The 23,887-nt window shown below is 44.1% G+C and overlaps 11 protein-coding genes across 11 annotated transcripts; 5 read left to right on the plus strand and 6 right to left on the minus strand.

Moving 5' to 3' along the window:
• Positions 1-251: 251 nt before the first annotated feature.
• On the minus strand, positions 252-2,886 carry I203_107623 (uncharacterized protein; the record flags this gene model as incomplete). The annotated part of the gene is made up of 11 exons (XM_065518229.1): positions 252-292; positions 362-483; positions 550-820; positions 900-1,125; positions 1,187-1,560; positions 1,619-2,045; positions 2,176-2,331; positions 2,381-2,451; positions 2,507-2,579; positions 2,631-2,667; positions 2,720-2,886. 11 exons carry the CDS (start codon positions 2,884-2,886, stop codon positions 252-254), a joined length of 1,965 nt encoding a protein of 654 aa, XP_065372959.1.
• Positions 2,887-3,220: 334 nt separating this feature from the next.
• On the minus strand, positions 3,221-3,920 carry I203_107624 (uncharacterized protein; the record flags this gene model as incomplete). Its single annotated transcript, XM_019145697.1, has 2 exons — positions 3,221-3,721; positions 3,780-3,920. The coding sequence occupies 2 exons, from the start codon at positions 3,918-3,920 to the stop codon at positions 3,221-3,223; spliced, it is 642 nt and encodes a 213-aa protein (XP_019005516.1).
• A 978-nt stretch (positions 3,921-4,898) lies between these two features.
• Positions 4,899-6,171, minus strand: I203_107625 (uncharacterized protein; the record flags this gene model as incomplete). The annotated part of the gene is made up of 5 exons (XM_019145698.1): positions 4,899-5,025; positions 5,096-5,168; positions 5,232-5,676; positions 5,751-5,951; positions 6,022-6,171. The coding sequence occupies 5 exons, from the start codon at positions 6,169-6,171 to the stop codon at positions 4,899-4,901; spliced, it is 996 nt and encodes a 331-aa protein (XP_019005517.1).
• Positions 6,172-8,627: 2,456 nt separating this feature from the next.
• On the plus strand, positions 8,628-9,140 carry I203_107626 (uncharacterized protein; the record flags this gene model as incomplete). The annotated part of the gene is made up of 1 exon (XM_019145699.1): positions 8,628-9,140. One exon carries the CDS (start codon positions 8,628-8,630, stop codon positions 9,138-9,140), a length of 513 nt encoding a protein of 170 aa, XP_019005518.1.
• A 622-nt stretch (positions 9,141-9,762) lies between these two features.
• Positions 9,763-11,635, plus strand: I203_107627 (uncharacterized protein; the record flags this gene model as incomplete). Its single annotated transcript, XM_065518230.1, has 6 exons — positions 9,763-9,798; positions 9,869-9,927; positions 10,004-10,697; positions 10,743-11,038; positions 11,119-11,538; positions 11,599-11,635. 6 exons carry the CDS (start codon positions 9,763-9,765, stop codon positions 11,633-11,635), a joined length of 1,542 nt encoding a protein of 513 aa, XP_065372960.1.
• Positions 11,636-11,911: 276 nt separating this feature from the next.
• On the minus strand, positions 11,912-13,541 carry I203_107628 (uncharacterized protein; the record flags this gene model as incomplete). The annotated part of the gene is made up of 2 exons (XM_019145701.1): positions 11,912-12,457; positions 12,534-13,541. The coding sequence occupies 2 exons, from the start codon at positions 13,539-13,541 to the stop codon at positions 11,912-11,914; spliced, it is 1,554 nt and encodes a 517-aa protein (XP_019005520.1).
• Positions 13,542-15,210: 1,669 nt separating this feature from the next.
• I203_107629 (ribose-5-phosphate isomerase) lies at positions 15,211-16,712 on the plus strand (the record flags this gene model as incomplete). The annotated part of the gene is made up of 7 exons (XM_019145702.1): positions 15,211-15,291; positions 15,385-15,525; positions 15,609-15,805; positions 15,905-16,037; positions 16,134-16,349; positions 16,456-16,542; positions 16,605-16,712. The coding sequence occupies 7 exons, from the start codon at positions 15,211-15,213 to the stop codon at positions 16,710-16,712; spliced, it is 963 nt and encodes a 320-aa protein (XP_019005521.1).
• Positions 16,713-17,165: 453 nt separating this feature from the next.
• I203_107630 (uncharacterized protein) lies at positions 17,166-18,648 on the minus strand (the record flags this gene model as incomplete). Its single annotated transcript, XM_019145703.1, has 5 exons — positions 17,166-17,340; positions 17,445-17,707; positions 17,773-17,994; positions 18,091-18,242; positions 18,327-18,648. 5 exons carry the CDS (start codon positions 18,646-18,648, stop codon positions 17,166-17,168), a joined length of 1,134 nt encoding a protein of 377 aa, XP_019005522.1.
• A 600-nt stretch (positions 18,649-19,248) lies between these two features.
• I203_107631 (uncharacterized protein) lies at positions 19,249-20,400 on the plus strand (the record flags this gene model as incomplete). Its single annotated transcript, XM_019145704.1, has 7 exons — positions 19,249-19,440; positions 19,511-19,624; positions 19,687-19,782; positions 19,844-19,942; positions 20,028-20,115; positions 20,216-20,282; positions 20,346-20,400. The coding sequence occupies 7 exons, from the start codon at positions 19,249-19,251 to the stop codon at positions 20,398-20,400; spliced, it is 711 nt and encodes a 236-aa protein (XP_019005523.1).
• Positions 20,401-20,725: 325 nt separating this feature from the next.
• On the minus strand, positions 20,726-21,907 carry I203_107632 (uncharacterized protein; the record flags this gene model as incomplete). The annotated part of the gene is made up of 4 exons (XM_019145705.1): positions 20,726-20,980; positions 21,045-21,274; positions 21,464-21,613; positions 21,742-21,907. 4 exons carry the CDS (start codon positions 21,905-21,907, stop codon positions 20,726-20,728), a joined length of 801 nt encoding a protein of 266 aa, XP_019005524.1.
• A 277-nt stretch (positions 21,908-22,184) lies between these two features.
• Positions 22,185-23,868, plus strand: I203_107633 (uncharacterized protein; the record flags this gene model as incomplete). The annotated part of the gene is made up of 4 exons (XM_019145706.1): positions 22,185-22,263; positions 22,328-22,503; positions 22,569-22,806; positions 22,895-23,868. The coding sequence occupies 4 exons, from the start codon at positions 22,185-22,187 to the stop codon at positions 23,866-23,868; spliced, it is 1,467 nt and encodes a 488-aa protein (XP_019005525.1).
• Positions 23,869-23,887: the final 19 nt, after the last annotated feature.

Genomic DNA, 23,887 nt, shown 5'->3' on the forward strand with positions numbered 1-23,887 from the left:
CGTCCTATGGAAAGAAGTCGCATGCATCTTTGCATTCATATACTTGTTTGATATACTTCATGCTAGCAAATTTGCAGTAACTAAAGTGCAATCCTCTATATGGATATTCCAGAAGATACTTCATTTGCATAATTTCATTGACCAATATGATCAGAATTTGATTGGTCTTATCCAATTCACCTCTATCTATCAAAATGTCATTTCGTCTCTACACCTTACACCTTACAAACACACTAGTATTCGCTCGTCCATTATTGAGGAGGCCATTCGCTTGGATGGACCACATAAGCAGCTAAAAACCTCATCAAATCAGTCATACATCTTCACAAGTTGAGAATCTTGTATATGAACCATCACTTACCAGGGAACAAACCTTCTTTTCCATTACATTGACCTTGCCACCAATCCGGATCGACTTTATCGATGTTAGTAATCTTGTCACCTTCCCTAAAGGAAATCTCGTTATCTTCACCTGCTTCGTAGCTACGTGGGGAATGTCAACCAGTATATCAGCTAACATTTCGACAGGACCGAGACGTATTCACTCACTCGTAAGCAGCTATCATGACGTTCTCTTCTACTTCTGGCTCAGGAGCAGAGGTAGGGGCTGGTGGTGGTGCTGCTGCTGCTGCTGGAGGTGGAGGTGGAGGAGGTGGTGGAGGTGGTGGGGGCGGAGGAGGTGCAGCAGCTTCAGGCTCGGGTGCAGGTGTAGGTGTAACAGAAGCAGGAGCGGGGGCGGGGGTTTCTCCTTCGATAAGTTCACAGTAATTCGCAGGAAACAGACCAGCTTGTCCAGCAGAGTTCGTACCGGACCACCAACCTAGATCATATTGGCAAATATCATCAGCTAACCTCTTCTGTTGCGGCCTCGATGTGAATGAAAGCTGCATACGACTCACCTTCGTCGAGCTGTTCGATCTGAGTGATGATTTCCTCCTCTCTCAGGGAGATCTCACCCTCTTCCGCCGCTTCGTACTCGAACAGTACTTTCGCTCTTAGACCTGCAGCATCTGGAGGAGCAGCCTCCGATTTAGGTCGAGAGTCTTGAGGGACAGGAGGTGGACCAGCTGAAGGAGCCTCTTCCAGAGTGAGATCTTGCTTAAGTCGTTCAAGCTCTTCGATTTGCTAGTATTTCACATGAATGAGAAAATGCGCACATCTGGGTGAGGGAAAATCGAACACTCACAGGATCAGCAATTGGCGCAGGAGGTGGTGGTGGTGGAGGAGGAGGAGGGGGAGGAGGCGCAGCTTGCTCCACTGGGCCATCTTCGACCACTGGTTCTGGTCGGAAAGGAGCAGCAGGAGGCGGAGGTGGCGCTCCCCAATCATCATCATCTTCCTTCTCTTCATCAGAATCGGGCGAAGCCGGTCGCGGAGGTATAGATCGAGAGACTGGAGCTGGGATACCGCCAGGTGCAGTGGGTACTGGGCGTGATGCAGCGGGGGGAGGAGGAGGCGCTGCTGGAGCTGGAGGGGGTGATGGTACTCTGGGAGCAGGCGGGGCAACAGGAGCAGTAGGAGCCTTCCAAGACGGGGCAGAAGGTTGGGTACCAGTAACAGCTATGATAGAAATCTTGAGGTCAGTTGTGAGTGCTATCATGTTGAGAGACCGACTTACCAGCACCTGCAGCCGCGCTTGCGCGATCCTCTTCCTCTCTTTGTTTTTTCGCTTCCGCTTGTCGTTCAGACCAAGTCAACTTCTTCCCAGTGGGTTGAGGGGCAGATGGAGCTGAAGCCGCACCACCACCTGAGAAAGCAGCCATCCTGTCCTTGAGACTAGGTCCAGTGGGAGCAGCTTCTTCCTCGGAATGCTGTTGAGCAGCGGGATTCCATCGGTTACCTAATTTGCCAGGAGCAGACAATTTGACGGGCTCGTAAGCTGTGCCCACGGGAGCGATCCTATCTTCGTAGGCAGGTTTAGCACTCTCAGAGGAAGCGGGAGTAGCAGCTGACATAATCGCTGTTGCGGTAGGTTTGGCTTGGCTTGAGATTGCGGGCGGTGGGGCGACGGCTGGCGCTGGGGGAGGGGTGGGTGGAGGAGAGGGCTGTCTGGGTGGAGGAGCCGAAGGCTTAGATGCAGCAGCAGGAGGTGGAGTAGGTTGACTAAAGGTAGATGCAGGTGTGGAGACAGCAGCGGGCTGAGAGATCAGCGCGATTCTCCAAAAGATGACTTACTTTGCCTTGTGCACCTCCAAATCCTTGACTTGGCCTGTAGCTAGGAGCCGTCCTTGCAGCTGGAGCAGACGGAGAAGGAGCGGCCGCCGAGGAGGAGTATTTAGACCCGGAAGATTCTTGGATACGCTTATGGATGAACGTGGGGGTCACGTCAAGCTGTGGACGAATGATTTAGCAGATTGGCCTACAATGCACGAAAGCTTACCTCTGAACGAGCTTGGATGACTAGATGAGCACCACGTAGAAATTTGTCCTGTACTTGCGGACTTTGTATATCTGATCGTAGGTGGCTATCAGCACTCCATCACGTCATACCAAGTACTATACTCACTGTATAAACCTTTCCTGTTCTCTGGTACACCATCTCCTAACCAGGAGATGAGAACGAACTTAGGTAATGAGCTCTATCGCGCAAATCAGCTTATAGCTCCATACCTGAGGTGTTGATCACTTACGCTGGGGTCTTTGACTCGAGCAAACGCATATTGTATTCTGTTTTTGGGTCAGTAATGGGAATATTGGGGCTGCATGGAGTTGTGCTCACCTTCCATCGTTAAACTCCTCTTCGAGATCATCTAATCCACTTCCAGTAGCTTGGACCTTTAACTCGTTCCCTGTCTGATTGAAGATGGCCCAATCGTAATCAGCGGTACCATTGATGATACCCTGGTACGTGGGCTGCAGATCTTGTGCGGCAAATGATATCGACATGATGCTTGAGTTATTGTCGAAAGACTACGAGTGAATGGTGAGTTATGAGGATGTCAACATCTGACATATTGGTGTTATGGTGGTCGTGTTGTGATGAGATGATGGGATGACGTAGCGCACCGCAATTGAATGTGGCACTTTTCAGAATGCATTATAGCTTGTTGTTTATGTAACCCGGAAAATGTGTATATACAAAATAATTGTCCATTGATATATGTTATATGCTTTGTATGGATGTGATAATGTCCGTGTGTATATGAGATGGTCAGTATATACTACCAAAGTATATCTACAGGAAAAAGAGACTGGGACTCCGACCAAAAAAGGATTTCGACTAAGAAGAGGTTAAAGGCTTCTGTTTCTGGATGTCGTTTCCGGCGGATTGGAATACCAACCTACTTGATTTGACAGGGGCGTCGAATCGCCTGTAAGCTGCTGAATCGCAGAATGAGCTGACTCCTTCTTCTTTGATATCAGGTTGCTGGCAGAAACATTCATATTGACCATCTTTGAGACCTGTTGGAGGAGGGAGGAGGTATGCCCCAGAGGAAGAACAGTGTTCGAAACATTGTGCAGGAGTGTCGACGATCAGACCGAGGATGGGATGTTCGGCAGACGAAGTGAGGGAATGAGCACAGTGGGTGAAAGTGAGATCGGTGGAAAGGTGATATACCGTAGCATCACCTTCATAGCATCTTTCACCTTGGTATGCCGGTCGTAGAGAGTCTTTGTGTTGGCTCAATGAAGACGCCGAATCACAATGACAGTAATGGATAGAATCGATCTCCTCGTAATAAGAATAAGAGAATTCAAATCCGGATGCCGTACATTGGTCCTATGAGAGAAACACGATATGAGACGGGAACGATTCAGTACAGAAACAGATGACTTACGATACATTCCGTTCCTTCCACATTAACAATCTGAAGACCTGAGTGAGATTTGTGAGGAATGCTACTTGACATACAGCCGGAAAAGGAAGCTGCTCTGGCTACCGTAGGAGCGATCAAGAATGCAAGGGCGATAGGAAACATGTTGAGCCGTTATATAAGTTCTTTCAAGTGGTTAAGTGAGAGCGTGGAATCACAGTCTGCTGTGTTTATATGTGAATCGATTGTATGAAAAGGTAAAGTAATCGAGTTGATTGTGGTATAGCCGTGAAATGAGTGTGGTTTAAGTTGGAGCAGACCAAAATGATGTGGGTAAAGCTGGCAGAATCTAAAGAGTGTGGATTAAGTCGGAACAGTGAAGTCTGATGTACATGGAAGGAGCTCCTTCACTTTCAGAAGCGATGGTCCATATATATATGCATTGGTCCGTCCTCCTCTGAAGGTGAGAATTAGGTCTTCCAGTCAGTGTAGACGCCTCAAGTTGACAAATGAGGGGATGAAGAATGTATCTGATATCGTCAATTGACATATGTAATCAGTGGCGTTGAAAGTGCTCAAGAATTTTCATCCTTTTAACCATATTTGGTATCGCTAACTGTTTGATCATCACCCCTGGTCAGGCTCAAAATATCTACTATATCTTGAATGAATTGGAAAATACACGTGGTCACCGTTGAAACGAATGTTATTGGGCGCACCATATCGTACAGTACTGTGGAATCTTCAAGGGAGTTGGTCAATCATGCAATTTGTACACGTTTCAGAACTCGTTTCATCGATATACATGGAGTATGTTTATACCGTACGTGTATGGAAGGATGGTAGAAATGAGATTGAGAAACCGGATAGTCCATATTGAAAGATACAAAATAAAAGGGCAGCTTCAAGCTAAAATCGAAATGTTCCTTATGTAAAGCGTACATAATTATAACCTAAAACCTATTCAAAATTCAATAAAAGTCCAAAAAAGAAGAGTGTTTGTTTCATTTGTACCGTACTATACTGTATCTACTGGATGTTCAAAGCATGTATGTAAAAAGAGAAGTGAGAAGAATAAGATGTAAAGGACTGTATGTATATAAATCGATGGTCCATTTCGTCAATTGTCCTTGGTTTATTTGTTTATTTACTCGATCCCCTTATACACTTTCCCCTCTGAAGGGTCCATTTCCTCTTACAGGCGAAAGCGACACATTGACCATTTGTACATGTCGACCCACCCATGAGTACACCAGGCATGTTGGTACAGCTACGCCAATGACAATGACCAGATTTAGTACATCATCATGACCAGAACAAACGGTGAGAGGTACACTCACTCTGTACCTGTGGCGGTTGAATTGGTAGGGCCATCGGAAGTATACTCACCATGTGTACACCCACCACAGGATTCTATATCCGAGACAAGTCAGCGATAAGAGCTAGTGCATTAGGATTTTACAGTAGGTCACTTACCAAGATCAGACTGGGGATCCACACATTCCCAAGAATCTTCCACGCCAGGTATCAAACAAGAAGTCATTCTACCTGGACAGAAAGATTTCCTCCTTTCCGTATGTGCTTTAGCGTTCAAGGCAAGTTGGTCCCTCTTCCTCGCTTGAGCTTGTTGACTTGCCGAAGCCGAGTGCGTATATTTGAAGAATGTGGAAAGACCACAAGCTCCCAGAGCACCTGGACCACTTGGGTCACATACGCATCCGTAGGTGGGGGCGATCGCAGTGACGGATGGAACGATAGGAATGAAATAGGCATTAAGGTTTCCTGCACAACGTTGGAAACATGCTTGTGGATCTTGGACTATCGCACCGCCTAAGATCGTGCCCTGAGCCAAGTTGATGACTACCCCGGTCAATGTATTGGTGCAGCCCTGGAACGCGAAAGTAGTAGACAAATCAGTCGCCTATACATTCCAAATCCAATCAGTGTAAGTGAAGACATCATGGCAGAAGGACTCGTCAAGGGACGGAGACTCACTGTCGCCAACAAGCCCAGATTCAGACCTAAACCCAAAGCAGAGCAATCGGTAGTTGTATCTCCACTCGGTAGTATATAAGCACTAGCGGCAACGTATGATCCTGTAGCATCGCAATAACAGTTGTTTCCCAGGGCAGTTCCCGCCACAAAGTACGAGTACTGTATCGATGGGTTTGTAGCTTGTTGAGCCAAACATCGAGTCTGGACATCACAACAGAGTAAAACACATCAGCGCAACATGAGAAGGAACAAGTAGTAGATGCAAACTCACATTACAAGCACTCTGAGAACTTGTTCGTGTGGCATAGTCAGCTGTTAAAGCCACGGTGGCCTGTAACACACATCCGACAAAGGTTTGGGCAGCCCGAGCTGTAGAGAACAAAGCTAAAGCCGATATGATTACGGCTAGTCGGGATAACATGTTGAACAGACTGGGATGAGATGTCTCTCTAGGATGGAACGATGTAGGCGGTGTAGGGGTAGGAGTGTAGAGTTCTATCGGTTGGTTGCGTTGATAGGATGAATATGGCAAAGAAGAGATCAGGAATATAATAATTATACTAGGTATAGAATGTCAAGGAATGGAGTTCTGGCGAAAGAGGCAGAAGAGACTGTGAATGGGAGGGAAGAATATAAATCAGAAAGTGGTGCAGGACTCTTTATGTATTGTTATTCGAGGATGATTAATTCTCCGTTGTTGTTCCCTTTTCCGCTTTTCTTTGTTGGATGTCAACAATGACGACGATAAGGAGCCAGTCGATCAACAAAAGATCAATTGTTTTGACCTTTCCAATGATCTGATGATCTTTGGGACAGACAATTGACGTGACTCGGAAGAGACAAATTAGCTATTAAACCAAGGGGTTTCCATCTTCTTGTCAGACAACAGAGAAGCTTAAAAGCAAGATCAACTAGTTTAGTACATATCAATAACAGTACATTGCTTCAGGTTTACGTTCTTTCATAAACTTTGTTTACCCTTGTCTTATTTCTATCAGAGGTCCAAAGAGGTAAGAAGACGTATAGATGGTCGCCTAGGCAGCGACGACCTACAAGGCTTAGGCTTGAGAACGAAGGAAGATGGACATAAACCTTGAACAGAAAGACTTTTCGCATCGTACTCAATGGGGATGAGCAGGTGACGTGTGCCGGAATATCTTTCTATTGAGGATCATCTACCATATCCTGTCTTGTCCTCGTCGAGCGTGGTGTGAGAACAACAATCTGGAATATCTTTGATTGTTTGATGTCTGGGCTTTCGATCACCCGATAGGAGGCTAGACAGCTGGCGATCAAGATTTACTGAGGACATGTAAGGGAGATAGATCACTACTTGCTGGAAGAATCGAATGAATGAACATGAATACTGCAAACTGCCACTTTGATTTTGCACACAGTTTTGAGACAGTCCGAGAAACATCCATATTCTTGTGTGACCTACATCGCTTGCTCCCCCAAAAACCGACTGAAACCACGTACTGGTGTGTTTGAGATTATCGTCTTCTCTTCGGTAGCGACTTGATTCTTTTGAATGATGATTGTGTGAAGGTGTGTATGTACCGCCCATCCAAAGCGGATCAGATGCGTATTCGCTGATCATCGGTTCCTGGAGCGGTCCGTACGAGGAGGCTGGTAGCTGCTGCCTCTCTGTGCGTACATACAGTAAGCTAATGGTGAAATGCAAGTGCAAGTGCTGAAGGAAATGAAGCGAACAAAGTGTGAATGCGTGACTGTATAGATACATTTAGTTCAATTCATTCATTTCGTTTCACCGATGTGATCGACCGCACTGAAAAGATAGTGCCTGTTTGACCTTGACCATGTGAGTAACGGGTGACTCAGGCCCATGGGAATATGCTTTTTAAAATTTGTATGGCGTGACATACCCAATTTTCAGGTATCGGTCGTCAAGTCGGCCTTAGTGTATTTTGCGGAACGGAAGTGAGATTGATCATCACTCTACTGAAACATTCAGCAAAGACCAGGACATCTACTGAATGGTAGAACTTCTAGAAAGCCCAATAAAATGAAGACTCAGAAGCTTAATTGAAAACGTGATACGACGTGATGAGTCATCATGCGGCTTTGTGGCTTGTGAATAGGTGGCAGAACGGCCCGTCACCATTACATAAATCTCTCTCACCCAAATCAATTTCCGCTGAGAGGATATAACGTATTTATAAGTCTTATTGAATCTTATGAGTATATGTTCATGACATTGTAGACGTTTGTCGAATTTTTGTGTACGTGGACACACACCGCAAGTGGCAATTCTATGGCTTAGTACTACACCAATTCAAGGTAGCCTGTCTGCTTATATCGGGTCGAAGGTATGTGTGAGAGAGCGATCGATATTGAATATGCAGATGTTGATGAAGATGGCCTTCAGAAGTTATCAGCGGTAGCCATCGGCCTTGAAATGATGCTTACCTTCTGTGTCATTGTGCGATGGAGGGTATCACGTTGCAGGACAGCAGTATCGTTCTACCTGTGCGATCATGCTCGTTGCATGCATCTATCATCTGGGTTCGTCTGGATCCAGCTACCACCGCGTTGTTCAGATGCAGGGTCAAGCTGAATGGCATTTCCTTTAAGGCTTTCCAAGCACAAACACGCGGCAGCTGGATTGATCTGCTGGAATGCGATCGGCGAAAATGATGTCATCGCCAGTTACCGGTTAGCTACTAGTAACATCCCATCCATTCGCTCCATCCCAAATCTGCTTCAACGGATTTCTACATTATCCTTATTCCTCTCAACTCTTTCATCCACTGCTATTCTGGTCTCACAGCTGAATCCAAACATCTGCCACAGCAAACCTACATCACCTATCACACCCAAAGGGCCCGACTAGAACCCGCTCATTACCCTGGCATCATGTCATCTTCCAAATCATCGTCTCTTATCAACCCCACCTATACTCCCGTACCATCACCTCCAGGGGGATTCAAATCTTTCCAATCGTTCTATCCATTCTACTTGGGAGAACATTCCCTTCCTTTGACCAGGAGATTGCATCTTGTCGGAACGTCCATCGCCTTAACTTCATTCGCTCGATCGACCCTGTCGCTCGTCCCTATCGCACTATCCTACGCGGCCAGGTCGCTCCCTCCTTCGGGCGGTGCTCACGCCCTTCACAATCAAGGCTTTATCACTTCCCTAGGACTAGATGTGATATTGGCTAAGTGGTCGGTGAACACGCAGTTCCTGGAATTGGAAGGTATAGGAAGATGGTTACTCGGTGGTGTAGTCGGTGCATATGCCTTTGCGTGGATAGGTCATTTCTTCATTGAGAAGAATCGACCTGCAACGTTCAAATATCCTATTTGGAGTCTGAGGGGTGATTTGAAGATGTGGTGGGAGGTGGTAACGCTCAGGAGGGATGTCTAAAAGGGTAAAAGAAGGTGAAGTTGAGAATAAGGAACAGAGGAATATACGAGGAGAGTATACCACGGGAACCATAAAGTATCAATTACTACATGACTAGGTCTCTGTTGCTTCTCAGAAGCTGGCTCTTGCGCTTCTCCCTATCTCCAGCGTTGCGTATCCCACCGATAGTCACAATACTTTATTTGGTAGGGCAAAGTGCATGTCAGATTGGTATGTCCCATGAGGCACTGTTCAGGTTCTGTCCGGACCTATCGTAGCCCACAAAACAAGGTGACTACCACCACATCGGATGATAACAACGTCCACCACGAGGCCTTTAGCCTCTACAAAGTATATACATCGCGGTCCGTTGCGTTGAATTGCCGCTGCAGAGAGCGCTTTGGTGCAGAGAGCACAGGCGTGAACTTGCACGTGCTCATCGCGTGTCTGCCAGGGTGGAGGTCGCGTCGGCCAAGTGGATGGTCTGTGTGTCTGTGCGAGGGAATTCTCGTCGCTTCGACTACTGCCTCATATGACAGAGGTAGCTCGTACTCTTCTTCCCAATCACAATCACGATTACCATTGCGATCATTGCAGTCATATCATCTCAGTCAGAGAAGCTGTCAAATCGTACTTTGTCAAGATGCCGCTCAACTACTCAAAATGGGACAACCTCGAGGTGGGCTGCCTTCCCATTGATATCCACCGGGAGCCGACCTTAGCTGACATGAGACTCGGCTTGAACACAGTTATCAGACGACTCGGACATCGAGGAACACCCAAATGTCGATAAGAAGTCTATGATCAGGTGAGCTTAAACTGTAGCCTTGTACAAATCGCTTGATTGTACCCATATGTTGATATCGGTTTTGGTGATTGCATAGATGGAAACAACGTGATATCCATGAAAAGAGAGAAGCTCGTAAACTTCAAATCGCAAAATACAAATCTGAACTTTCACTGAACTCTGTGCTTCGTCCTCGGATCGAGGTGATCATCAAGGGAGTAGCGGACAAGGGATTAGATCATTATAGATCAGTTCAGAGGAGGTTGAAAGAAAATCCATCAGATGAAAAACCAAATACTGGATCTCCTAATCAACCTACATACGATATGATGATTTCACAATTACTTTCCGACGTATATCGGGAATCATCTTTTATAGTAGATGGAGCTCAGATCTCTAGAGATGGACAGGTATTGGATAAAGTTGGAAAAGTGATTAATGGTACTTCGGAACATAAAATACCTGAATGGGCCAATGAGATGAACATTCCCGAACAGAAAAGGAAAGGGTTGGAGATTGCTTTGGAACAGAGACTCAATTGGCATATTCAGGAATTAGACAAGAGAGATAAAGTGGTGAAGGATGAATTGGAAAAGGAAGAAAAGGAACAAGCGAAGAAGATTACAAGTGAGGGAATACACGATGGTTGGTCGAAGAGTATGGTCAATAAACCTAAACCTAGTCCCTTGGATGATAAACCGAAGATACTAAAGAGTATTGAAAAGGAAAAGACAGAGACGATTGAAGTGTTGAATCCTAAATCTGTTGAGGTGAGCTCATTTAAGTTGTCTGTAGGTCCTGTAGAAGGAATTTTAAACTGATATCTTCCATACTAGTCGAAATCAGCTGCAGAAGAAGAAAAAGACGAAGAGGAAGAAGATTTCGGTCCTCTCACACCTTCAGCAAGAGCATTTGCCAATATCCCTATTGGCGCATTCGAAAAATCTTTCGCATTCATCCAAAAAGATTCATCGGTCCTGACTGAATCTACTCACGATTCATTATTAGCAGAAGCGTTTGATGCTGAACGACGAGGAGACAAAGACCTGGCAAAAAGATGCGTACATCAGAGTCTGTTGATCAACTATTGTCGACAATTAGGTAGAGATGGTGTAGGCTTGTTCTTCCAGAAGTGAGTAATCCCCTTATCCATCCCTCTATTGGTACTGCTATAGTTTTTAGATGAATATTGACGTACTTATTTGTACATAGAATGATCTCACATAATCCCAAATCGATTGAAATGTTCGTACAGGATTTCAACCAAACTTATTCCCGTATCGCCCAACGTACAGCCGAGATGATCGCTGAAGAAGCTGCAGCTGGAGAAAGAGAACAGATCCAGCTGGTTGCCGAGGATCCATCGATGGAAATTGGATTCAACCTTCCTGAAGGACCACCTCCAGATGATCTGAGATTGGAAGGTGAAGGAACGGAAGAAATGGATATTGAACAAGTCAAGTTGTTCCTTCAGAGGAAATGGGATATATTCCAAAACTTCCCGGAAAGTTTCAGAAATGCTTTGAAGACTGAGAAATTGGATGAAGTGAATAAAGTATTGGGTAAGATGAAAGTTGCGGAAGCGGAAGAGGTGGTAGAGTTGTTGCAGGAAGGTGGAATGTTGAGTTTTAGGTGAGTCTGACGACGAATAAAACAATCGTGAGGATGAAAAGCTAATTGGTTTGGTTGTAGTGAGAAAGGTGTAAGAGATATGACACAGGGGCAATAGTTTGATAAGAGTTGATGCACAGTACTCCAGATGGATGCAAGTGCTCGATACGATTTGAAAATGATCTGAAAACGATCAATGGTCTGGAGTACATTATATGAACGTAATGGTGTTTATAATTATGAATATGTACATCATGATACATACAATATAAACATAAACATATGAACAAATTTATGCAACACTGTAAAGTCTAACATGCCATTATATGCTATAAGCGTAACTATGATAATGTATATCCTGATCACACACTTACTGTTCAGTATATACAGGAAATCAGTTGTCCCTCTTGACTATTTTACTAGATTTGGGAGTAACGTCCAACCAACCATTACTAGGTTGTTTGATCTTGATAGTTTCTATACTCAATTCGCTTGTCCTACTTTCAATCCTTCTCAAATCCAAGTCGATATTCGACTTAGTTTCTTTCGAATTTGACCATGGGGATAAAGAATTATTATGTATAGATACGTTATCCGTTCCATTATGATCTTTAGGAGGAGTAGACGGTCCATTACCAAATGAACATGGACTAGTAGGTGATGGTGAGGCCGAAACGGATAATCCACAATCTATAACTTCCACTTCTTCTTCTTCTCCTGTAGAAGGGGAGTGGGACTGAGAGAAGGTAGTTCTAGAAGGTGTCAAAAGACATGGATTATCTATAGCTGTCGAAAAAGCTTCTAGAGGGATATCAGGCGATAGGCATGTGACGGGTGGTGAAGGCCCAAGGGGGAATCGCCAGTTGGGTAAAGTGGGGATAGGTAATCGAAGATTAGGTCGAGTACAACGGGTAGATTGGGCTGAAGGACGGGAAGGTGTCTGGATCCAAGTAACAACGGTACGATTCTAAACATCAGGTAGGAACTCTATCGGAAATGAATGCGATTTTACTCACATTACCTAACATACTGTCCACAAGATCTTCATCATTTATCGATACCCTGTCGCCTTTCAAACTATCACCTCTCAGGTGTAATTTCTCTTTCAGACTATTACTTCTGATCAGGGATAAATCCACTTCGATCTCGCTCCTCATCCTTCTCTTATGCATTTTACTTCTATCCTCTCCATCGTGTCTGTTTGTCGTATCCAGATCTAACGGAGTCAAGGTGAACGGTTCCAATACTCTCCTCTTGGAGGATGTCGAAGATGAAGATGAGAATCGCTTAGTCAAAGCTTCGACAACCTTATCGTCGTTTCCATCTATATTTTGATGTTTGGGCGAAGTAGAAGTAGAAGAAGGGCTGGTACATGTCAGACCTGAAAGACTCCAAGATAAAGATGCAGACATTATACCTGCTATCGAACTTAGACTTTTCCCTTTTTTGTGATGACTATGTTGACTCGATATCCTTTCCAATCTTGAATGTAGTCTATGATCTCGAGCAGTTTCAGCACCATCAAAAGAAGAGGTACTTCCCATATCCTCGAAAGGGGGGAAATAAGAAACGCAATCTATAGAAGGTAATCTAGAGGGTGATTGAGGTAGAGTTTGGGTTTGAGTTTCCGAGACGAATTTCTTTGATCTACATGAACGAACTGATGAAGATCTAGAAAGTCCCGATTTCTGCTGTTCTTTATGATTGGGTGATTGAGATCTGGGATTGGGACGATGCTTGAAAGATGAGCTTCTTGATATTGTGCTTATATTTGAATTTGAGGGCCCAGCTTGATCGAATGGCATTGGTGTTTGGGTCAACCGATGGATTGAATGATAAGTAGGAATAGAGGATACAGATTTAGCTTTACTAGTATGCTGATAATGTGGGGAAGTGGATCGAGAGTAGGAGTGGGATCCGGACGCATTGGACAGAGGAGAGCATGGTCTGGAAAGTGGTGAGGTCGGTCGATAAGAGAGTATGGAAGATGAAGAAGAAGAAGGAGAATAAGCGAGAGTCGACATGATGTTGATTTGTTATGGTGTTGAGCTGAGTATGCTTGTTGGGCAGTATAAATGGAAGATCCGCCTTGTTATATCTGTGATATCTATTTATCTTATAACATATGTAATTCTGTTGTCGACCTCGTTACCGTAACACCGGAGAAAGAAAACTCAATCTCTTTGAAACCATGAGATTGGACTAGATTGAACTCTGGACTTTGATAGTGTTGAAGTCGAGAGGGAGGCTGAAACCGAGACCTACACGAGCAGATGCAGATGCAGATGCAGATGCAAGTAGATGTATGAGGTTTGCTGGTGATTTACTGACAATAGCCTTTCAGTCGTTATCGAAATATTTTCTGTCTCTATGTGTTCGTCTAGCCAGGGTTGTCGTGACGTCAGAGACGTGGTCGAAGCGTTGTCGATGTCGTTTCAATACATTCTAAATTGAAGTAGTCATCTACCAAGATATAACAGCCCAGTTCAGTTGATCGAGGTGGATCGAATCACGATGATGTGAACAGTGATCTGGCGAGGATGGAAAGAAGTTATACCATGATATATGTCTTGTCCTATCGTGTGGTATGTTACTCCAGTGGTGTAATGATTCGATCTGCGCTGCGCTATAGCCGGATTCCGTCGTTTGGATATACCTGAATGAACCTTTCAATCTTTACTCTTACTAATCTTACCTGAACTAAAGCTCTGGACTTTTATGATGTTGTGGAGTTGACATCAACTGACGGTTGACGAATGACGGTTGAACCGTTCAAAGGTAACTGACTGTGACCTATGCGGAGACCTTTGGTCCTGCAAAAGATGATCACAGCCACTTCTCTCAACCTAACCAGGAATAGGATATCAGGAAATGCGATAAAAAATGGGGTTGGAGAGTTGTCACTTTGGATGGGAATTGAGGCTTAATTTAGCTTAGTTGATCTATTGATCTCTCACACGTGTATCTAAGATAATCAGCGATCAAATCTAAGATCCAAAGATACATCACAAGATATGATGTGCTTGCTACTAATTGGAGATGCTAATTTGCAGATGTCTAGTTGACGGTGATGGTAATGACGATGTATGACATGCGATTGGTATGGAAGGAGGGTTCATCCTCTGAATGCATCCGTAATTAGCAATTAGTGCAAACAATGCGTTCCTTTGATTGTGTATCACCGCTGTATTTGTACTTTGTATCCATGACAACAACGATCAGATGAGATGAGAAAAAGAAACAAGTCGCGTCGTTAAGATCAACAAGGCCTGGAACCTGACCTAGTATAGCTTACATACAGCCTAGACCCCCTCAGGATGAAACTCCACGTGAGATGTTTCGGAGCTGTACGTAATCCGGACATATGAATGTCTTTTCTGTGGCACAACGTGGTCATCGCTAGTACCCGGTGGAATGGACCGGCGTCATTGTGATTTCGAACGACAGCTGCAGGTGAGAACATCCGGAAGACAGGACGGATTTATTAGGAAAGATGAGGAATGTCTACTATATATATATATATATGTGCTCGTCCATATTGAGAGATAACTATCACACTCACCGTAAACTAGTGAATTACCCAACCCTTTCATCGTTCTTAGCATCTGGTAACTTCCGTCTGATACCTCAAAGAAAGAGCAATTCACCAAGATATACTCACTCGCCAGATCAACATTATCAACATTACGGAAGATGCCTACTCCAGCAGCGGAACAGTTGAAAGCCAAATTATCGAGTGGTGCCGCAGCTGAGATGAAAGCTTCCAACCCAGCTGTGAGTAGGGATGTGTCAAATTGCCTCGTTCAAGAGTGCATCAGATGTAAAAGTGTGGTTGGTACTGATGTTAATGTTCATCTTGAAAATAAGTTCATCCCACCCACTCAACCATTGACACCAGGTAATCAGCTGCCCACATCTGTTCCACTCCCCGTTTTACCCGCCGTAGAATCAGCCAAGAGATTGGCAGCTTTTGCAGCTGTTGATAGACATATAGGCTTACAACATAAGGTGGGTCGAACGATTCTCTTTTTCCCCTCAGGTTCAAAGCACCCAACCTTGTCTGACTGATTTCGTTTGTCGGCGTGGCTCAGGTAATCGGTATAGGATCTGGATCAACCGTACCATATGTGGTAGATCGAATAGTAGCTCAAGGGTATCAAGCCAACAAAGATAGAGTCTTCTTACCTACCGGTTTTCAATCGAAGGAATTGATCATCAAAGCTGGACTTACTTTGGGGGACGTAGATCAATATGCTAGGATTGACGTGACTATTGATGGGGCTGACGAGTGAGTGGAAAGGCTGGTCGAAAGAGATGATGATAGTCATCCATGTTCATCGTTCCACTATGTCCGTTAATTCCGACTGATGATACTCCCCAATTTCAGAGTCGACAACGACCTCAACTCCATCAAGGGTGGTGGAGCCTGTCAACTCCGTGAGAAAGTATTGGCGGAAGCGGCAGATACATGGGTGATCGTTGCGGATTATAGGAAAAATTCACACATCTTAGGTACGACAGTGAGTCAACCATCTCTTACACTGACAAATGTGCTTTTCCGGCATCGACCAAGAGCAAGAACCTCAATTAACTCGGTGTTTGCTGGTTTTTTTTAGTGGACTCAAGGTATACCAATAGAAGTAGCACCTTTCGCCTACGCCAAAGTCCTCACTAACCTCTCTCATATGGGTTCACCCCACAAATTACCAAATGGTAAACCCGGATTGAGTCTGAGAATGGGAAAGATGAAAGCCGGTCCGGTCGTATCGGATAATGGTAATTTCATTATCGATGCTCCTTTCCCAGAAGAGATGATGAAAGACCCTCTTGATGTGAGTGTGACTGGTATCGCGGTAGTTTTGAGAACAGTATCCTTCCTGTGATAACAATGTGCAATCTGTGAATGACAATTGACGATATTGCTTTTAAAAAAAATAGTTATTACACCGAATAAAAATGTTAACTGGAGTGGTGGAAGTTGGTTTGTTCTGCAATATGGCTAAAGCTGCTTATTTCGGTAACGAGGTGAGTTGATTCTACAACATCTTTCAAGTCTCGAGATTTCTCATACTGATCTCATCATATAGGACGGTACAGTATTGATTCGATCGAATGACGGTTCAGTCGACAGAATCAGTTCGGTACCTAATACACCGGAATTGAAAGCTCAATCTGATGGTGCTGCTATTCCTTGATCTTGACTGTCTATGGAGAATCTAGTACGTGGTAGCGTAGAAAGAAAGGCAGAAGGAGGACAAGAAGTTAAACCTTATACGGAAATGGTTTTTGCTTGAACAAATATATGTATAGTATACTTGATCACTGTTACTGATCGATTTGCCAGAAGGTCAGATCACGTTGCTGTGAAAATCTAGAAAAAAAGGTTAAAACTGAAAGAGCGATACATATCGTATCAGACGAGTCACAAATCAAACCATGATGGGCATTCAAACTGAAACGGACATGTTGTATCTTGTGATATGACAAGATTTAAATCATCTCACTAATTACAAATAATGATAATCGATACCTTTACTTACCTGAATTGCATACTGACTAGTAACATATCTTTCTTTCTGTTTCTGCTTTTCACTCTGCTCCGATCCTTCACTCCACTTCGAAATAACACAAATATTTCCATCTAAACTTTACTCGAAAGGCAATACTCTACCTTGTTCCGAACTTTTCCTAGCCAATTCGATAATCTTCAACACCGTTAGAACCTGTTCACTCTTGACTGACAATTTACTTCTATCACCTGAATTGATCGATTCGTACAGATTCTCATAGAGTGCTTTGTAATTCCCACTAATGGCTGGAACCCTGTTGGAGAGGGGTATGATTTATCAGTTTACGAGTTCAGGATGGATTATGAAGAGTCTACACTTGAAAATCTACGAGGAACGAAGAACCAGTATTGAACTCACTTTTCTTCAATGAAATCCGTACCATCCCGCTCCTCTTTCGCGACCCACATCGTCCCCCACCCTTCTTCAGGCTCACTATCGAATCCCTCGTGATCTACCGGACTATCAAACTTCTTGAGGGAAGGATGTGAAGAAGGTAAAGTGTATTTGGTATATGTACCTTTGGTTCCTTTTACCAGGAAACGAAGTTGGTGAGGTAATGCGGATACGATAGATGCTTTGAGAGTGATTGTTTTAGATGGATAGAACAGATTGACCTCGAACTGAACAATAACGATCCCTTGTCAGCTTTCGTTGGTCGATTTCAATAGGATAATTGTCCACTTACATTTTCATCCATTCCTATACCTCTCGAATCCCATACCCTCCCCTGAACCTTTTCTGGTTTACCAAACAATACAACAGCCTGATCGATCAGATGACTACCTAAATTGTATATAGCATTATTCGATTCACCAGGAGTTTCCTTCCAATTCGTTCCGGGAGTATAGGTTGAAGGTAAAGGTCGGTATCGATCAAATGATGAGGTGAGTTCGGTGATTTTACCGAGCTGTCAATAGATCAGTATGATTAGGAAAAAGAAAGGTGACGGAGAATGTAGAGTTGTAGGAGTCTGTGTAAATTGGAACCTGGAAGTCAGACCTACCGTATTGCTATCCAGTAACTTTCTTAAAGTCAAGAAATCACTATCCCATCTTCTATTTTGATATACCCCTAAAATCAAACCTTTATCTTCGGCAAGTGAGTACAACTCCTGAGCTTCTGCGTATGTTGGACAAATCGGTTTTTCAATCAATACTTTAAATAACAATGAGAAGTTAGCATGAAATTCTACCTGCACGATATTGACGCTTGTTTTTATGATCTCGAAAAGGCACTCACCATGTTTACCACTATTCAAACATCTCTTGGCATATTCATAATGCGTGTTATTCGGTGTACTAACCACGACCAATTCCACTTCTGTGTCTTCCAACACTTCCTCCAAACTTCTTACAACTTTCACACCCTGGAGTTTACCCGACTCGATCAACGGATCAAGCCTACCTTTAGGGGTTCGCTCGTAAATCGAGTGTAAAACGAAGTGATCAGGTAAACGTGAGATGGATGGTTGGTGGAATACTGATAAGGACATGCCAGTTCCTAGAATGGAGGTTTTGATGGGTCCATCGGAAGATCGGGGCTTGAGGGGGATAGCTGACATTGTGATTCCTTCTGCTGATTTTGGGCGAGTAAGTATGTCAGTGGGGTTGCAGTCAGTGAAATGTCAGTGAGCTGTGGGCTATTTATACATTGATCACGTTGAAACGATTCAGCACCTGTGGTCAGATCGAGTGGAGGTGATTCGCCTTCACACGGTCCGTAACGGGCCGACTGGATTATAGACAAGCTACCAGTCGGCTCCATCTAAGACTGTCCTGTGAGAGAATCTCTGAAGGACGCATCTCTGTGCACGCCGTGGGAGAGTTTGCATCGCAGCTTGGTGAGTGCAGTATGGTCATACGTCGATTGCCATGGTACATCGCAAAATGGTAGTATGGAGTCGTAAATCGTAATGGATCTCAGCAGCTCAGGGTCCGAATTGGCTGAACATTACAAAACTGTAATGTAGCGCATGTTGTTGTACAATCAATTCAATTCAATTTCAGCCGTATGATGTAAGATGTGCGATGAGTGGAGGTGAGTCAACCGAAACAAAACACCTTCCTTTCCTTCTCTGATTCTTCCTTCCCTCTCGCTCTCACACCCGTGAGCAGCATCCAACTTGCTTCAAGGTGACAAGGTTGTTGACTGTGACAACGTAATGACCAATACCAGCAACCACTCTACTCATCCACTACACGACCTCTCGCAGACCATACACGCTACTCTCCTCTCACCTCCCGCTCAATTCCTCTTGGTCTCTTCGGTCAACGAGGATCACTGGTGTATATGCTTATTCAACACTACCAAGAGTGTCAGCAGGGTATGGACCATAGAAAGACCTCTTAGGCAGGTATGTGAGATCCCCACCGAGAGATACATCCTGTATCATCCCAACCTGATCATCTGGTTCAACCCCGTAGATAGCAGATGATGAGGAAAAGGAAAATATAGAAGAAGCGATCCAACAAGGTCTACTCCACGTGGATTGTGGGTCGAAGAGACAGGTTGATTTCACCACTCTCAGTACAATAGACGTAAGTCATATCTGGTGGTCGAATTTCAAAAGCATTGAATAGCTTACATGTGGAATACACAGTTACATATTCTCATTCAGCCTAATCCGTTAATCCTTGAACTGAAAGAAGGAGATATCAACGATCACATTTCGAAATTGATGAATGCTACTCATAAGGTAAGCTAACGTATCCATAAGGTGTTCCTTGGACGATAGCTGACTTGTCGAGATGAATTAGCTGTTATCTCGTCCCGAAGGTAAATCCAAGCAAAATGGAAACACTGCAGATTCGGATGTAGATGTGAAAGAGTTGAACTTACAACTGTCTCATAGGGATGTAGGTTCCGTGTTCTTATAAGCATCACTGTATGACACCCCAACGCCTTGACCTTTGGACGGCAGCACTGATGATTGTTTTGTAGGCCGAGATAGCCAACCTCAACTCTAGATTATCAAGTCTCAAAGCCACTGTGGTGCGAGCTACAGCTTCTGATGTGAATAAGAAGAAAGGTGAATTATATCGTTCAAGCAACATTAGCTGAAGTCTTGCCTCGAGTCTGTGAGCAGAAAAAGCTGATTATGATGTGTGATCATGATGTGATGATTGCAGTTCAACAGTCACCACAGAAACAGAAACCTTTACCTGGTGCTAGTCAATTACAACCTAATCAGAAAAGGTGAGCTATACCATGCGTAGTGTCGAGATCGTACTGATAGCTGACTTGGTCGACTGGTTTTAGGAGAAAGGTGGTTGAAGATGAATTTGCGGGGAGTAGTAGTGATGAGGACGATTGAGCAGGGCGAAATCTGTCCATCCGTTAATTTTCGTTAGAAGGATATGGTAGGATAGATATATATGGAATTGAGCGTGGATCCATCTGTTGTATATAAATCTAACTCTTTCAATTCTCATTCATTTGTTGTATATGTTTTTGTTATGTCATAGCATGTTGTTGTTCATTCAACATATGGATATACGTACAGGAAGTGACATTGTAGAAAGTCACATTTGTTTCGTGAGGCTCTTCGTCACAGGCATGCAGAACAAGTTCACTCCACTACTTTAAATACACCAATCCAGCCCTCCTGCATCATTTTCCTCATTGACCTTAGAACCATCTTACGACCTAGCCGAAACCCCTTTCACACCCCATTTTCTCTTCAACCCCTTCCCCGCTGTCATTTCCTTCAAGCCGTCCATCGGGGCTGAATCCTGCTTATAATCAACCCTATTGTAATTTACCACACCCAACTCAGGAGGTATATCACCACGCTCAGTAGCTGTTAGCTTTATGAAATCCAATAATGCTGAAGTGACTTGAATCGGTTGATTGTGATTATGATTTTGATCTTCTTTATTTGGTGTATGATTCCCCTACAGTAGACAACGTACAATTATCAAGTTGGATTCATTAATCAACCTAGTCGATTTTACTCACCTTATCACTTGCGTCGGCATCCACCATAGTCCATTTCTCAGGTAAGACGGGGAACCATTCTTGTGAATAAGCAGGTTTGATTCCTCTTCCTTTTGCTTTTGCTGTCGACGAGAAATCAGGTTTGATATCTTCCCCTTCTTCCCCGTGTTGTTCGTCAAGTAGGGAAGAGAGGGTGGGGAAAGTAGGTGAAGATGGTGTTGAGCTGGAAGGATCGTATGGTATATCAGGAGCTGGTCATCCAAGTATAACGTCAGTAAAAAATAATAGTCCCTTTGGTATACAATATCTTCAAAGAATGAGAATGTCTCGTGAGGAGTTGGAAATAGGGAAGAATAGCAATTTTTCAAGCGCTCCAGAGTAAACTCGCTGTTCCATTTCTGGTACAAGACATGTTGGCATAATGCACCAGCTGGACTCACCTTTACCCCTCTTCCTTTTCGACTCCCTCTTCATCCTCTTTACTCCCCACCCACTCTCCTCCTGCGCAGCTACCAGATCAATGGCATTGGCCTCGCGTCGTCCTGACAGATGGGCAAGTTCGAGTGATTCTTCGAATAAGTTGGTTATGTCTAATGCGTTTGTGCGTCAGTACATCCAGTCTGACATACACTATTACAATCTCTTCAAGTATAGTTCGAAATCAAGTGTGAGAGCTGGAGATGTAGGAGACATGCGATTTGATATCACTTAAACTTACGATGTTCTAGCAGTCGCTCAATCTCTGTCAGAGCCCCCGCTTCTGCACCTTCGAAACCCCTCTTCAGCAGTAAATTCACTATCACCTGCCGTACATACGCCTGAGGGACATCGGGAGGTAGGTAGTTGGACGTCGAGCTTGAAGGTTGAGATCGCATAGTTGACATGGTTTAGGGTGTTTTTTGGTCATGACGATGCAGAATGCAGAAGAATGCAAGATTGTTTATGCGTTGATGCGGTTGTAATGGTGAAGGTGGAGGAGGTTCGTGCGAATCCCACTGTCACTCCCTCATTCACATCACCGATTCTGCTTTTTATCTCTCGCTTTATTTCCTTCCTTGTTCAAGAAACCAAATCAATAACGAGAAGCGCATCGGAGATACATCTCTGCTCTGCTTCCAGACGCATCTCGAACCGCGACAAGCTCACTGCTCATCTCTCGTGATGACATCAAACAACGATAATCCCAATAAGATCCTTCTCCTCCATCCACCCCTTCTCAACCCTTCATCCTTCTTGACCCGTAAGTTACAGTGACCACATTTTTTGTCGGCCTCAGCTTAACTTATGAACATGCATCTGAACAGGTCTGACAGGTGTCAAAGGACACAACGAGCCGGGAGATCATATACGATGGACAATTGATAATAAATACTATACTGCCGATGTGGACATACATTGTGCACCCCTGAGTAAAACCGTTGATGATGGTCTGATCAGCAATTCGAGAGACATCGATGTGATAATGTATCTTTTTGAGGATGTAAGTTCAACTGATCACGTATGTTTGATGTCGCTACTCTGCTTTTCGCTTACCGTTCGATGCAGATACCTGCATCATTACCTCCGACGTTGATCAAGCTATTATCAACACCTCGAGATATAGCTTTGGCTATACGACCACTTCCCTCCCAATTGTCAGAGCAGTTTGAAGATGAGAAGGAAGATAATTCAGTCTTGGAGGAAAATGAGGGATCCATCAATGATGTGGTGGACATGCTGGAAGAAATAGGAATGGAATTTGTTGACGAGGTTAATCCCTTGACTGAGGAAGATGACGAAAGGCGTGAGTACATGACATCTTGATATCCTATCTATACATCATTCTTTTACAGTGGCATTTGTAGCTTATACACTGTCCATATGACTTATAGCCATGCCACCCCTGGAGATAATCAGACAAACATTAATGACCCACCTCTGGCCATCAATGAATCGTAAACCACTAAACATAGCCAATACATCTGAATTACCGAAACCATCAGAAATCTCAGGCCTTCCACCACCTCCTGTTTCTTCATCGACTTTACCGATACCTCATATATTCCCAGAGACATTTCAACCCTCTTCGTCCTCTCAAATCCCACCAATCGGACCATCAGGTTCATCATTCCCTGATTTGGAAGACATCAAGAGGGAAATCGCCAAAGCAGACTTTGGGTTCGATTTTGATGATATTGATAAGCTGGATAGGTTGAATGATGATTTCGATTTTGATGACGAGGACGAGGACGAAGATTTTGGTCCGGCGGAAGAGGAATATGCGAGATTGGACGATTGGTTAGACTCTGATGATGAAGATATAAACAATATAAAATCAAAGGGAGATGATGTCAAATTAGATGGGAAAGAGACAACACCATCAAAACAAGATGACCTGGCATCAGTATTGGAATCGATATCGAAGCAAGATCAACAGATCCTTCATCCTCACCCTGAGCCTCGACCTCGTCGTGAGGGAGATTGGTTAGATACGGATGATAAGAAATTCGATCCGATATCCTCCGACTTACCATCAAGATCAACCAGTACCTCGTTACCTCAACGACATGCGCAGGAAGGAGACGCAGAGGGGTTTGAAGATGATTTCGATGTTGATGAATTTACAGAATATCAAACTGCCCCTTCAACCCATCAACGGCAAGCGAATTTCGAAAATACGGATATGACATTGGCTATGGACCCGACGCCTTTGTTGTTGCATTTACAAAGTGTACGTGCCGAACTCGCCGCATTGGAGGATCCGGATGAAAGAAGGTTCAGAGCAGGGAAGGAAGTACAGCAGATATTGGCTAGTCTGGGTATGGGAGAGATGGCGGGTGATGATTTGGGATTGGATGAGATATGAAGCGGGTGAACTTGTTAGT

The sequence above is a fragment of the Kwoniella mangroviensis genome, chromosome 2 (assembly GCF_000507465.2).
Source record: "Kwoniella mangroviensis CBS 8507 chromosome 2, whole genome shotgun sequence".
In the NCBI taxonomy this organism is placed as follows: Eukaryota; Fungi; Basidiomycota; class Tremellomycetes; order Tremellales; family Cryptococcaceae; genus Kwoniella; species Kwoniella mangrovensis.